The sequence below is a fragment of the Mytilus galloprovincialis genome, chromosome 1 (genome assembly GCF_965363235.1).
Source record: "Mytilus galloprovincialis chromosome 1, xbMytGall1.hap1.1, whole genome shotgun sequence".
NCBI classification, from domain to species: Eukaryota; Metazoa; Mollusca; class Bivalvia; order Mytilida; family Mytilidae; genus Mytilus; species Mytilus galloprovincialis.
Window position 1 is genome coordinate 52,182,853 of NC_134838.1, and position 13,333 is coordinate 52,196,185.

Genomic DNA, 13,333 nt, shown 5'->3' on the forward strand with positions numbered 1-13,333 from the left:
AGCGGTGGAGTGGAAAGGATTCCTAAGGAACCCCATTTGTTTCCCAATCTAGATGAAAAAATAATCATAATGGTTGCTATATTTTCTTCAGGTTGTTAGTTTTACTGTTGGTTTCCAGTCAAAGGAAACGTACGAAATACAATATAGACAACGTTGTAAAAAGCTTGTAAAAAGTTTGCGACAAAAACCTATTTTCGCACAACAATGGGCCAATGCAAAAATACTGCTCTCTTGCAATATGATTTGCAGGAAGCATTCACATCGTGATACGCCCGAAAGGTGGAATTGAACCACTCTGACGCTAATCAGCTACAGGTTTGAAGCCTGCACCCCAGACCACTGAGGTTCATTCAGGCGACAATATTGATACTTGTATTCTTTATATACTAACATTTTCAATTGCATTTCTAGGGGAAAGGTATTGAAATTTAAATTTACAAATATTGTTGAATTTTTCATTTGAATAGTATTTGCTCAATTATGTTTTATTCAACACTAATTAAGAAGCGCAAGCCAAAATAATATTATGATCAACCATTTTTCGCTAAAAATTTCAACTTGAACGTGAACTAGCACTTTAAAATGAAAATTTTGCTTAATTTGTGTTTTGAGTTATCTCCCATCTAACATAGATAAATGTATTAAATACAAGACTTTACACGTGGCGTTTACACAGAAGTTTTATAATCTATAGGCGTTTGAGACATGTTTGAGACTGTTAGAGAAAAGCGAAGTTGATTAAATAGATAAATCGATTTTTACCAAAATGTGTTGAACAATGATCATTAAAATCAACAATTAATATCACGGTACGAGAACAAAATATACATATATCTTGGACTAATACGTATATTATAAACATTATAGCCGAAGTATTAGTCCTATCATATTTTAAATGTTGAGGTAGATAATCTATCAATAGATCAATAGTAATTGTACTAAAGTCTATTTTAAATGTGAGAATTTGTCATTCTCCAAACTAAAACTGAAAAGGGGGGTCTCTTACTACAAAAAAGTATACAGAGACTGGTATTGGCTCGGTATTGGTAATTTTTAAAAAAAAAAAAGCCAAATATATGAATAGGGTGAACCTTTTCACAGAGGCAATATGACCATAGAAGATATCGAAGCCATAATATAGAAAGACTGTTAGAGAAAAGCGAAGTTGATTAAATAGATAAATCGATTTTTACCAAAATGTGTTGAACAATGATCATTAAAATCAACAATTAATATCACGGTACGAGAACAAAATATACATATATCTTGGACTAATACGTATATTATAAACATTATAGCCGAAGTATTAGTCCTATCATATTTTAAATGTTGAGGTAGATAATCTATCAATAGATCAATAGTAATTGTACTAAAGTCTATTTTAAATGTGAGAATTTGTCATTCTCCAAACTAAAACTGAAAAGGGGGGTCTCTTACTACAAAAAAGTATACAGAGACTGGTATTGGCTCGGTATTGGTAATTTAAAAAAAAAAATGCCAAATATATGAATAGGGTGCACCTTTTCACAGAGGCAATATGACCATAGAAGATATCGAAGCCATAATATAGAAAGAACGAGATGGGGGTATGATTGTCAATTAGGCAACTATATACATGTATATATATCCACCAAAATTCAAATGACGTTGATGTTAGCAATAATGACTATATCTCTATGATATGACAACGGGTAGACATTTATATACCAATTGGTCATACATCCCTGTTAAGATGTCGATAAAAAATGAAATAAATCATACGCCTTTTAATAGGACTCCAACATACATTTAGGAGCAATTTTACATGTAATGAAAAATATACATTTATATATTTTAGACGAATTTAAAAAAAAAAAATTGTCGAACGAAAAATGTTTGTTACTATTTTCTTTATTGCATGTCATGTCGAAATATACAACATACGCACCCGCTAAAATTGTTATTATGTAGATCACTTTCTTTATATTTCAACATTTCAACCTTTACCTTAATAATACGAAGACAATGTATTTTCAACAGTTTAATGATTTTATTGTGTTTCACTGATTTCTTCTTTTACAATTTACGACAAATTACCATGTAAGGTACAAAACAATAGACAGAATAATTAACCGTATTATTTATTCTTAAAGAAAACAAGGGTGCGTAACCATTTATTAGTCCATTATCACTGTACTATTATGCATATTTTAGGGGCCAGCTGAAGGACACCTACGGGTGCGGGAATTCTCGCTACATTGAAGACCCATTGGTTGCCTTCGGCTGTTGTTTGCTCTATGGTCGGGTGGTTGTCGCTTTGACATATTCACCATTTCCTTTCTCAATTTTATTTTTATGTTGTTTATAAAATTGAGTTTTCATGTAAAAGAAATGAATTGAGGAAAGAGAAGATAGTTAAAAGAGAATATAAATTTGTTGAAACATTCTAAATGGTGAAATCAGAAAATGACGTCTTAAGGAATCAATATCAAAGTAAGTACATAGCGGTCTTCTGGGTCTTTTAAAAACATTTTTGTTAAAAGGAATGTCAGCACAGCCGCCATGTTTGATTTGACCCAAAAATGGAAACGCATGCCAGAATTTCCTTGAGAACAATATAATTACAACAACAGATAATAAATTCAATTCAGACATAACAAATATGATTTATATAGTACCTCCTGCAGTTCAGCTAAATTTTATGATTTAGCCTACTCACAGAATTTTTTTTGTTACTTTCTAGAGATGTGGCTAAGACGAAGGTTTATGTACAACTATATACAACTCATCTAAACATCAACCCAACAATGTTGTAGAGTTGTCACTGGCTCAGACGTACTTATATATATATATATACCTATATATATATACTAATATATGAAAACTGTTGTTTCTTATTTGTGTTTGTAACTATGTACACTGTATTGTTTATTATTTTTGTAAAAAAATAATATTATAATGATATCATATTATGCTCCTTGTGAGCCCATTTTATGGAAATAAAGCATCTTCTTCTATAGTACTAGTAGTTAAATTTTAGATCCACCCAATTTGAAAACATTATTTTTGCAAGCAGAGTAAACACAACTAATAAACTACAAACAAGTCAATATAATTATACACAGAAAAAAGATTGACTAACACAAACCACAAGAACAGGCGTGATGGAACTCGGAAAGCAAGTTTCTGTTCCATAAGTGACATCCGTCGTGTTCTACATGTCAAATCCCGATAATAAAGTCACAAGGTTGTAAGGTACTGACTGCATTTCGACCTTTTCCAAATTACTGCGAATATTGTAAACAACTTCATTTTCGCGAATTTCGAGAATAGAAAAAATAACGCAAACTAAATCGTCCAAAATATATGTTAAACCGTTAGATCTTACCATTTTTTTTTAAAAACTACATCAAATAAAGAAAATCGCGAAACTAGAATGAAATTCAAAACAGTGTGGCTGTGGCCATTGATTGACACATTAAATTCATCCATTGACTGGGACAATTTACGTGAACGTTTGTCTGTAACGACCACTGTTCACAACGTACCTACGATAGACATTTAAACTGTGGGGTCACCAAAGGTTTCTTAACGCCTTTAATCATAAAATAATTCGACAAATTAATCAGGAATAACCTTTATGTGTTGATTTATATAATTTATATAAATCAAAACATCGTGTTATTTCTGAATATTTTTCTAATTACTTTATTAAGGTGTTGAGAACCTTTGATGACCCCATAGTTTAAGTGTCTTTAAAAAGTACATAGTGAGCAGTGGTCGTTACATACAAACGTTCACCTAAATTGTCCCAGTCAATGGATGAATTTAATGTGTCAATCAATGGCCACAGCCACACTGTTTTGAATTTCATTCTAAATCGCCATGCCATGAAGTTGGTTAGAAATGGTGGCCATGAACACAAAACAAAGTATCCACGAAAAAAGTTGGTTTATAGTTATCCATAAAAAAGGGATCTCTTAAAATGCCCCCCCCCCCCTCTCCCCAAGAAAAATTAAACTTACCGGTTCCTCCGAAACAAATTGAAGTACACTCAAAGACGAAAAGTCATTGTCAAGATAAGCTGATTTGATGACGGGAACAACCAACTTACGGCGAGGTTAGACTACAGGGTACAGGGATCGATGCGAACAAACATCCCCTTTTGACTATCTATACCAATTTGGCAAACGTCATAAAACAGGATGACCACCAACTTGAACAAGGAAATAAATACACTTTATTTGGAAACAAGGGTTAACTGTGCTAGCTACTACTGGCAGCTAGCTACTGCTAAATAATTGGTTGGATCCTGCCGTTTAAGAAAACAAAAATATAAATTTGAGAATGGAAATGGGGAATATGTCATAGAGACGACAACTCGAACAAAGAGCAGATAACACACGAATGCCATCAATTGGTCTTCAATGCAACAAAAGGACTACTCTACCCCTAAATGCAACGTGATAAGTGGAGAGGCAACAGATACCAATTTTTATGTCACTGCATGTTTGACCCTGCAGGCAGGGGACCAAACCCATGATTTCCCGAAATCGATGCTATCTTCAGTGTAAAATAACATAATAAACACAAAATCAAAAATCATCACTTCATCGCTCGGTCATATCTATTTATGTCCTTTATTTCTTAATTAATCTATGTATCGGAATTACTTGTATATAAGCTATAGCAAAACATACAACACGGAAAGTATTACTGAAAGTTACTTTATTATCAGTACTTTACCATATTTTCATATTTGTAGATCAAATGGATCGTCCTAAAACCCAAATGAGCAGTAAGTACACTTTAGGTCATTCAGTGAAACTTTTTCTGACGCAATTGCCCTTTTGAAAATTACTTATAAAACGTCAATCAAATATATTCATAACAAACTGTTTTGAACAGCTTTAAAACATGTCCATGTAGCATTCTATAGTTGATTTTATCAGACATGTTATTATATATAATTATGATATTAATAATTACTCGATTTTGTTCTACAATAGTCTTGACAGGCATTACATAATTGTGATCAATAATTCTAGATGCAATGATATTATAAAACCTATTGATTTCGAGTAAATTGAAGATTAAATTGACGAACAATTTCTAATGACTTTTTTAATTAACTTACATCATTTGGTTCATCTAGTACATCTATACTGAATGTTGCATTTAATTCGATAATAGAATAGTTGTCATGCAAGTTTATAAATATTTATCTATTTTAGAAAACGAATTTCTGTATAGCAGGCTCATTTTTTTCTTTATCAATCTTTCTCGAACTTTTTACATGCTGTGGCGAACATTTTTGCAGAAAAAATAGGACGTTTTAGCGCCAAAGTTTACCCCATTTAAGCGCAAGATTTTAACCCAATTTAGCAAAAATTGAAATTATCAATGTCCGATAACGATGTCATAAAAAAAAGAAGAAGATGTGGTATATTGCCAAATGAGACTACTTTCTCTCCACCATAGAAAAAATGACAACCAGATGTAATAATTACAGGACACCGTACTGTCTTCAACAACAAGTAAAACCCATGCCGCATGTTCGACAAACTTCAGTGTTTAATGATATTTTAAAGGTTGTATTTTACATATCATATGATCATACTCTGTATTATAAAAAAATGATATAAACAGATTTACATATTTTTTAAAATCTATATCTTTTCTAAGGATCCCAATATCATGACACAAAAATAATTCCCGTAACAATTTGTGCATGAACAGGATTTTTCAACAGCTGGCTGTACTATATGACATACGTATAATGTATTTCTTATGGTGATGAAACTGACAGTTGAGGATCCAAAAATTTTCATAAGTGGGGGCCCACTGGCTGCCTAAGAGGGGGCCCGATCTCGTTACGCTTTAGTGATTCCCTATATAGGTTGCACTTTGTAAATACAGCTGTTTCTCAAAACACGCCTCTTTTGGGGAGTAATTGAATATTCATAGAAAATTCATTTTGTTTACATACTGGTTCCCAGTTTTGCTCTCTGTGTTCCATATCGCAGAGACAGAACTTGGGAATGTTACCAGTAAATAAACACGTGCATATTGTTTACATTGAAATATGTGGTAACCTTTCATTCGAGGTAGGGGTAGTTAAGAAAATTAGTGTAAGTTTAAACTCTGAGAAGTTCAGGGCATATAAACGTTGAAAATATGCCGCACAGCCCTATATTTTGACCTTTGAAAAAAATTGTGAACTTTCAATTCTAGGATAAGATTTTTTTCAAAACTTCATAGTAAAAGTGGTACAGTTTTAGCCGTAAAAGGAGTTCCTATGGGAAATTGCATTGTCAATATTTACAGAAATGCAACCTATAAGCAACCAAATTTTTTTCTCAAAAAGGGGGAGGGGGCGGGGTTCCTGCCCCCCTAAATTCGCCTCTGGAACATGTTATTCCTTTCATTGATTGATTTACTGTTACTGGTTTAAATTCCAGTGGCAAGTATTTCATGCATAATCAAGAATTTACCGAAGGTATGAAAAAACCTTTGAGTTGTCTTTCTTTCTTCAAAATTACTCTTAATGTTATAAGTTTTACACGCATAAAATAGTCTTGGCTTATTCCATATTAAATTATGCATTATTTCCAAATATTTTTAAATTGCAATAATTATTTCTCATCATTTCAAAGGTCGAACTTCCAGAGCATCAAGCTCTCGAACCCCGAGGTCATCAATTGATGGTTTGTCAACATTAATTGTCGGTGATTCCATTCTAAATCGTCCAAAAACTGGTATGTATTATTTCAAGCGGCCATCGACTTGTCTGTAAACCCTAGTCATTAAGAATACATATTCAAATCGCCGGGTTTGGATTAGGATAGAACTTTGTATATGAAGTTAAAGGAAAATAAGCAAATAACCTTTTCTTGTTAACTTATTTTATCAATAACACATAATTGAATTAATCTTTTGTACATTTTTAAATAACTGAACGATTTATTTTTATCGATTAACATGAACTGATTTTAAAAAGAATGGAATATGAAAAAGAAAAGGACATATGTGTGTAAACTGAAAAAAATGTATTGTCTGGTTTTAGATGCAAAAATGAATTTCTCCCAAGAACAATGTAAAACAAAAATTCCTTATCATATAAATTTACAATTACAAAAGAATAATAAGACTACATATTTTATATAACAAAATTTTCAATTGCAGCACTGACGAATTTTACATATTTAACAAAGAAGCCAAAACCAGTTGCAACAGAGGAACTTGTAGAATTACCTGTTTGCAGACCTACCACAAGTAAGGTTTCTTTTTATACCGAATTTATTATTTATTGATTAGTTGTTATCAGTTTTGATATGAGCGTCACTGATGAGTCGTATGTAGACGAGACGCGCGTCTGGCGTACTAAATAATAATCCTGGTACCTTTGATAACTATTTGGACTTGTTTTCAATAACTTCGAGTACTCTTAGATCGACACTTTGTATCTTTTGTATTATGTTAGTCTATTTTGTGCATGCTTCATGCCGATCTGACCAATAAAGCTTTTTCGAACCAATTTTTACTTTTTCTTTCTTGTCTTACACCATGTCCCACGCCAGGGAAGGGTTGGGCGTTCACATACATGTTTAATCCCGCAGCATTCTATGTGTGCCTAGCATGTGATTCAATTTTGGTCATTGGTTACCATCTACCATATTTATTGTTCGTTTATTATTTTATCAAAGTTCTGGTCATTGAATTTTCATGTCAGTGCCTTGTAAGGTAAGGGTTTTGTTAAGTATTGATAGCCATATAATGAAATATAAGAGCTTAAATCCGCTTCTTTTGTCTCTTGAAGTCAAACCTTATATACAGAGAAAGAAAAAAAAAAGCTGCGTTCAATTCAAAACATTTAAAAAATTGAGTGTTCAAGGTTGCGACCAACAAACAAAACAAAGCAGAATGCACATGAGTGTTGCGCCCTAACACATATGTTTAACCCAGCCAGTTTTTAGGTGCATGGCCCAATAAGTTCTTGTCTGTCAAAGTTGGTTTTCGTTGGTATTAATTGATATAACCAGACCAAATATAAAAAAGAAGATGTGGTTTGATTGCCAATGAGACAACTATCCACAAAAGACCAAAATGACACAGACATTAACAACTATAGGTCACCGTACGGCCTTCAACAATGAGCAAAGCCCATACCGCATAGTGAGCTATAAAAGGCCCCGATAAGACAATGTAAATCAATTCAAACGAGAAAACTAACAGCCTTATTTATGTAAAAAAAAATGGACGAAAAGCAAATATGTAACACATAAACAAACGACAACCACTGAATTACAGGCTCCTGACTTGGGACAGGCACATACATAAATAATGTGGCGGGGTAAAACATGTTAGCGGGATCCCAACCCTCCCCCTAACCTCGGACAGTGGTATAACAGTATAACCTGTCGAAATGTCTAACTTTTTGCTATGAAGGGACCTGTTATAGTTGACAAGCTACTATATATCATCATACGACCTTTCCTGATGAGCCCCCATCCTATGGTAATAAATGGGTTTTTACCATGATCATTAATCGTTAGTTTTTTTCTTCTTCAAATTTTATGGTTGATAGTTGTCTCATTGGAAAATCAAAATTCAATCTTTGAACAGTTGTTTTCATCTTCGTCTATCTGTATCTGTCTCTTGTAGATTCTTGTCACATTTGTTATCATACAACATCTGTTTTGTTTTATATATACATCTCATTATTGTCATAATGACCATATCTATCTCTTGTCGATTTTTGTCACATTTGTTATCATACAGCATCTTTATGTTTTAGATATACATCTCATTATTTTCATAATGATCCTATTTGTATTGTAACTGCTCTTTATAATAATTTACTTATCAGTCGGCTATGTAGTCATGTATACTTAAGTCTGTACTTTTTACTGAAGTGATATACTTCAGTCTGACTTTGATGTTCTCTTACTAAAGTTAGCACATTGAACTGGAGAGACTAATTACTTTTCTATAAAAATATCAGTGATGTGTATCTATCTATTATGGCTCACACCAGCAACTTTAGTTTACATACACATTGAATTATCGTTATGAGAGGATTCCAATTTTCAAAGTCAATTTAATAAATTTTATACGTGTTGTCAACCGCAGTCTGAAGAAAAAAGTATGATAAAATTAATGACAAATACAACATTTTGTTTATGGATAAGAAGAAAAATGAATAATAAGACTCATTAAGTAATTTATGCTTATTTGTGTATTTCTTCTTCACTCAAAACTATATTTTAGCTTTAAATTGATGCCTCTTTCAAATCAATAATATTATGTAGACTACACTATATATTTTTTTGTTCGGTAAGAAAATGCCATTTCACCATTGTAAGTAAATTTCGGAGGCATGAACACAAAAAGCAAAGTTAATCTATCGAAATATTGCTATATGGATTCCAAGAGTAGAACTTTGATCTATTTGCATGGTTTCAGCATGTAATACGAGTCATATATAGACATAATCATATGTTTAAGATTCAGTGCGAGGGGCCGTATGTCTAAAAGGCGTCAATTTGTGATCTATATTGAAGCAATTATAACCAAGCTTGCAATTGTATCACAATACATTTTTCTTTTCCTTAAATTTGACGTCACCGAATTAGACTTGTCATAGAGTTTGAATAATACGACTGGTCACACATGTGGAGTAGGATCTGCTTACCCTTACAGTAGCAGACACAACTCCCCCAGCTTTTGATTGTTTCTTTAGTTTTCTAGGTTGGGTTTTTACTGTTGTTTGTCGTTTGTTGTTTTTTTTTTGGCACTGTGTTTTCGGTTTGTCATACACCATTGGTAACTCCCCCACTCTTTTCTAGGTCCATTTGAAACTGTTCCTATTATTTGACCACACGCTAACTCTAACTATAATAGCTGTAATGAACAATGGAAAAATGAACGAAGTCATTATGTCTAGACAGGGTCATTATCCTTTTACCAAGATACGAAATAATAAAAGTTCATACGAAGTGTGATAATCTATTAATAATGTCAAAGCGATTAAAATACTATAATCTTGTATAATCTAACATAAACAGTATTATATTTTAATTACTTCTTACTATAACTAAATTTAACATTAAACGCATAATAGGAACATATTTTTTCGTAAATATCAATGCTTAATTCTTATTTAGGTGTTAGAAAGAGAACTGTAAGGAGTCCACCTGCAGCCCTGTCAGAATCAAGACCAAAAACAGGTTAGTGTAATTTAAAAAAAAAGGTAACGAACTTTTGAGTAGAAAATATAGGAAAATTTTTCTGTTTCTTTGTAAGAAATTTTTAACTAAAAAATAAATTTAAGAAGCAACACATTTAATCACAAAAGTGCATTCAAATCCTAGCCAGTCATATGATGTCCCCGAAAGAGGCATATTTACTATAGATTACAACTGTTCAATACACATTTTTTATATACAAATACTGTTTTCAGCCCCCTTTCCTGTGAAGTCATGGACACAGCTTGTTCGGGACTCGTCATTTCACGAAGACAAATCGCACAGAAGAAATCCAGAAAGTAAGAGCATTGTATTTGATTAAAGTCTTAAGCAGTGCCTATAGTTCTCGTGTTTTTGTTTTAATCTAATTATTTTCAACTTAAATCATTATTGAAAAAATATTTAACTTTTTGAATTGTGACAGCAATGCGGTTAATATGACCTATCTATTCTTAAATAGATGTAAACATGGATTACAGTTTTAGTATTTAAGAAAAGAAAGATGTCTTCAACCAATGAAATGCATTTTGTTTGCAATTTTTCTGTATCTAAAAATTCATTGAAATTATTAAACATTAAAAAAGATTAAACTAAAAAATTTTGGTTAAAAATATATTATCATGCTTCTTTTATAGTGACAGTTTCACAACCAAAGAATGCATGGGAAGAATGTCCCCCAGACGAAGAAGAGGAATACAGAATAATATTGATAGGCAAAGCTGGATCTGGTAAAAGTTCTACAGGAAATTGTATTCTTAACGAAGAAATCTTTGGAAAAAGTAGTACAAAATGTCGTTACGGAACAACAGACAGATTTGGAAAGAAGATCTCTGTTGTAGATACTTACAACGTGTTTGACAAACATTCAGACAAAAGTGTCATTTCTCACGAACTTGTCAAATTAGTGGGGCTTACATCACCAGGATTTCATGTGTTAGTTTTAGTATTGTCTATAGGAAATATTGACAGCAAGGAGCACCACGTGTTCCGCGAATTCGTCCGCCATTTTGGAAATGATATCAAGTTTCGCACTATTATTCTTTTTACTAGACGAGATATTCTGGACAGTGATGGTTCAACTATATACGGGTATGTCAGTGACGTTCCGAAAGGGATACAGGAAGTTATGGAACAATGTAAAAGACGTTATTTGGCGTTTAACAACAATGCAACTGGGCGGGAAAAGGATGTTCAAGTTCATCGATTAATAGATATGATCGATAATATTATGAAGCTAAATAATAGAAGACATTTTTCGTCGGAGGTTTACGGTGCTACAGAGATGATCATAAAACGACGAATAGACGATATTAAACGTAACTTAAAAGGTAAACTGAGGCGTGAACAGGAAATCATTGAAGCTCAGATTAAGATGTATGAAACTCCTCGATCCGTCAGACCAACAAGTGGTTTCGGTGAAAGTGCAACACCAAGAAGCAAACCTTCAAAGTCAAAGAAATCAACTAGAAGAAAAAATTCAAAAACTACAAGTATAAATAACGGGATAGAAGATCATTTTACAAAACTGCCAAATTTAACATCTCACAGTAAAGAAAGTAAACAGAGGGATAAGCATTTAAAACATAAAGTAAATGAAAATGATAGGCTCTCGAAACGAAGAACATCGTCAAAATGTGACTTGTCTTTTGCAGATGAAGACGATGACTTCGGTGATTGCGATATAGAAGCTTTAAAGAGAAGAATAAATGAAGATTTCGATATTCCAACTTTGCATTTACCAAACGAAGATTTCTTTGAAGGAAGTATAAACGAGGAGAACACATTTCGTGAGATGAATGGGAATAATCTTTCCGATAGTAAACTTTCAGAATTAAGGGACAAGTATGAAGCAGAAATGAGTAAAAATCGACTACGGGAAAGAGTGCGAGAAGAGTGCGAACAAGAACAACCAGAACTATTTCAGATGATGTGGAAGCTCTCTAGGTACTTCGACCAAAGTGTTCAAATATGAAACTGGATTCCCTTTAAAATTTAAATGCATTTCAACAATTAAAGATCAAACTAAAAAATTCCTTTTTACTTTTTGTTGAACACTTGAAGGCAAAACTTTCCTAGATGTGAAGTTTTTATCATGGTATTCGATACATTTTTGTGTTTTGCATGTTTGAGATAAAAAAAAAAAACCATGCATGACAGTTTCATTTAAGAAATAATTCATGGAAGCCACAGATTAAATTAACAAATATCACGGCCCAGGCCATGTGTAAATTTCCAACAAATCCATGGCTTCCATGAATTATTTCGATTCTAATAGGACAAATAAGTGCATTCAAATACTGAAACGTGGGTGGGTATGCCGTGTGTGTAGCTGTTCTTTTTTACTTCTTGTTAGATAAAGCTCAAATCTTCTCATTAATCCTTATCTTGCATTGATTATTTCGTTCATAACCGCTAGAAAAAATATGTTTAATTCTCAAACCCAATATTTCCGATTTTTCATTTACATGTTTTCTCGTAAACTACCGTCAAAACCAACATTGACATTTCGTAACGAAGGAGCTGCCATGTTGACTCGCTGAAATCAAATGCAATAGAATAGAAAACAAAACAAAACTTACCTCAGAATTCCATTTTAATACAATATTATACGAACTTCGATGGTTACAAAAAAGTTTATATTTTTGTGACATTGACTAAATAATGTTTTTATACTGCAACTTAAATTAGTATATTGATAGCTTTTAAAATCGTAACATAAATATCAAGCTTATTTTCATACCTTAATGAACCCCTGATTGTAGAGAAAGTGTTCCATGATGAAATTGACATTGCACAAAATATAGCTGTGTTACTATATCTAGGAAATAAAAAAAAAATAGTTAACAATATATTAATTCTTTTTATTATGTATCCGAATAAGAATAAAAGTTCTTTTGTCTTCTGTTTTATCACAATTTCTTATACAATAAAATTTGCAAAGCGTTTGCAAAGTAGGTTCAAATACATGTGGATTTACGTGGGAGGTATATTGTAACATCCATTGTTATGTATATTTCTGAGTCTGCGCTAAGTATAAATATATAGAGATTTTTCACACAGTGTTGTTTACAAAACGAAAGAAGCATGTCATATTAGAATTAATTATC

General features: G+C 32.4%; 1 protein-coding gene and 1 non-coding gene across 2 annotated transcripts; one reads left to right on the forward strand and one right to left on the reverse strand.

Moving 5' to 3' along the window:
- Positions 1 to 269: 269 nt before the first annotated feature.
- Trnastop-uca (transfer RNA opal suppressor (anticodon UCA)) lies at positions 270 to 356 on the reverse strand. Its single transcript has one exon. It is a non-coding gene; the product is annotated as a tRNA-Sec (tRNA).
- Positions 357 to 2,340: 1,984 nt separating this feature from the next.
- Positions 2,341 to 13,087, forward strand: LOC143077835 (uncharacterized). Its single transcript, XM_076252993.1, has 7 exons — positions 2,341 to 2,472; positions 4,745 to 4,777; positions 6,636 to 6,737; positions 7,165 to 7,254; positions 10,146 to 10,208; positions 10,442 to 10,525; positions 10,862 to 13,087. Exons 1-7 carry the CDS (start codon positions 2,430 to 2,432, stop codon positions 12,196 to 12,198), a joined length of 1,752 nt encoding a protein of 583 aa, XP_076109108.1. The 5' UTR covers positions 2,341 to 2,429; the 3' UTR covers positions 12,199 to 13,087.
- The last annotated feature ends 246 nt before the right edge of the window (positions 13,088 to 13,333 follow it).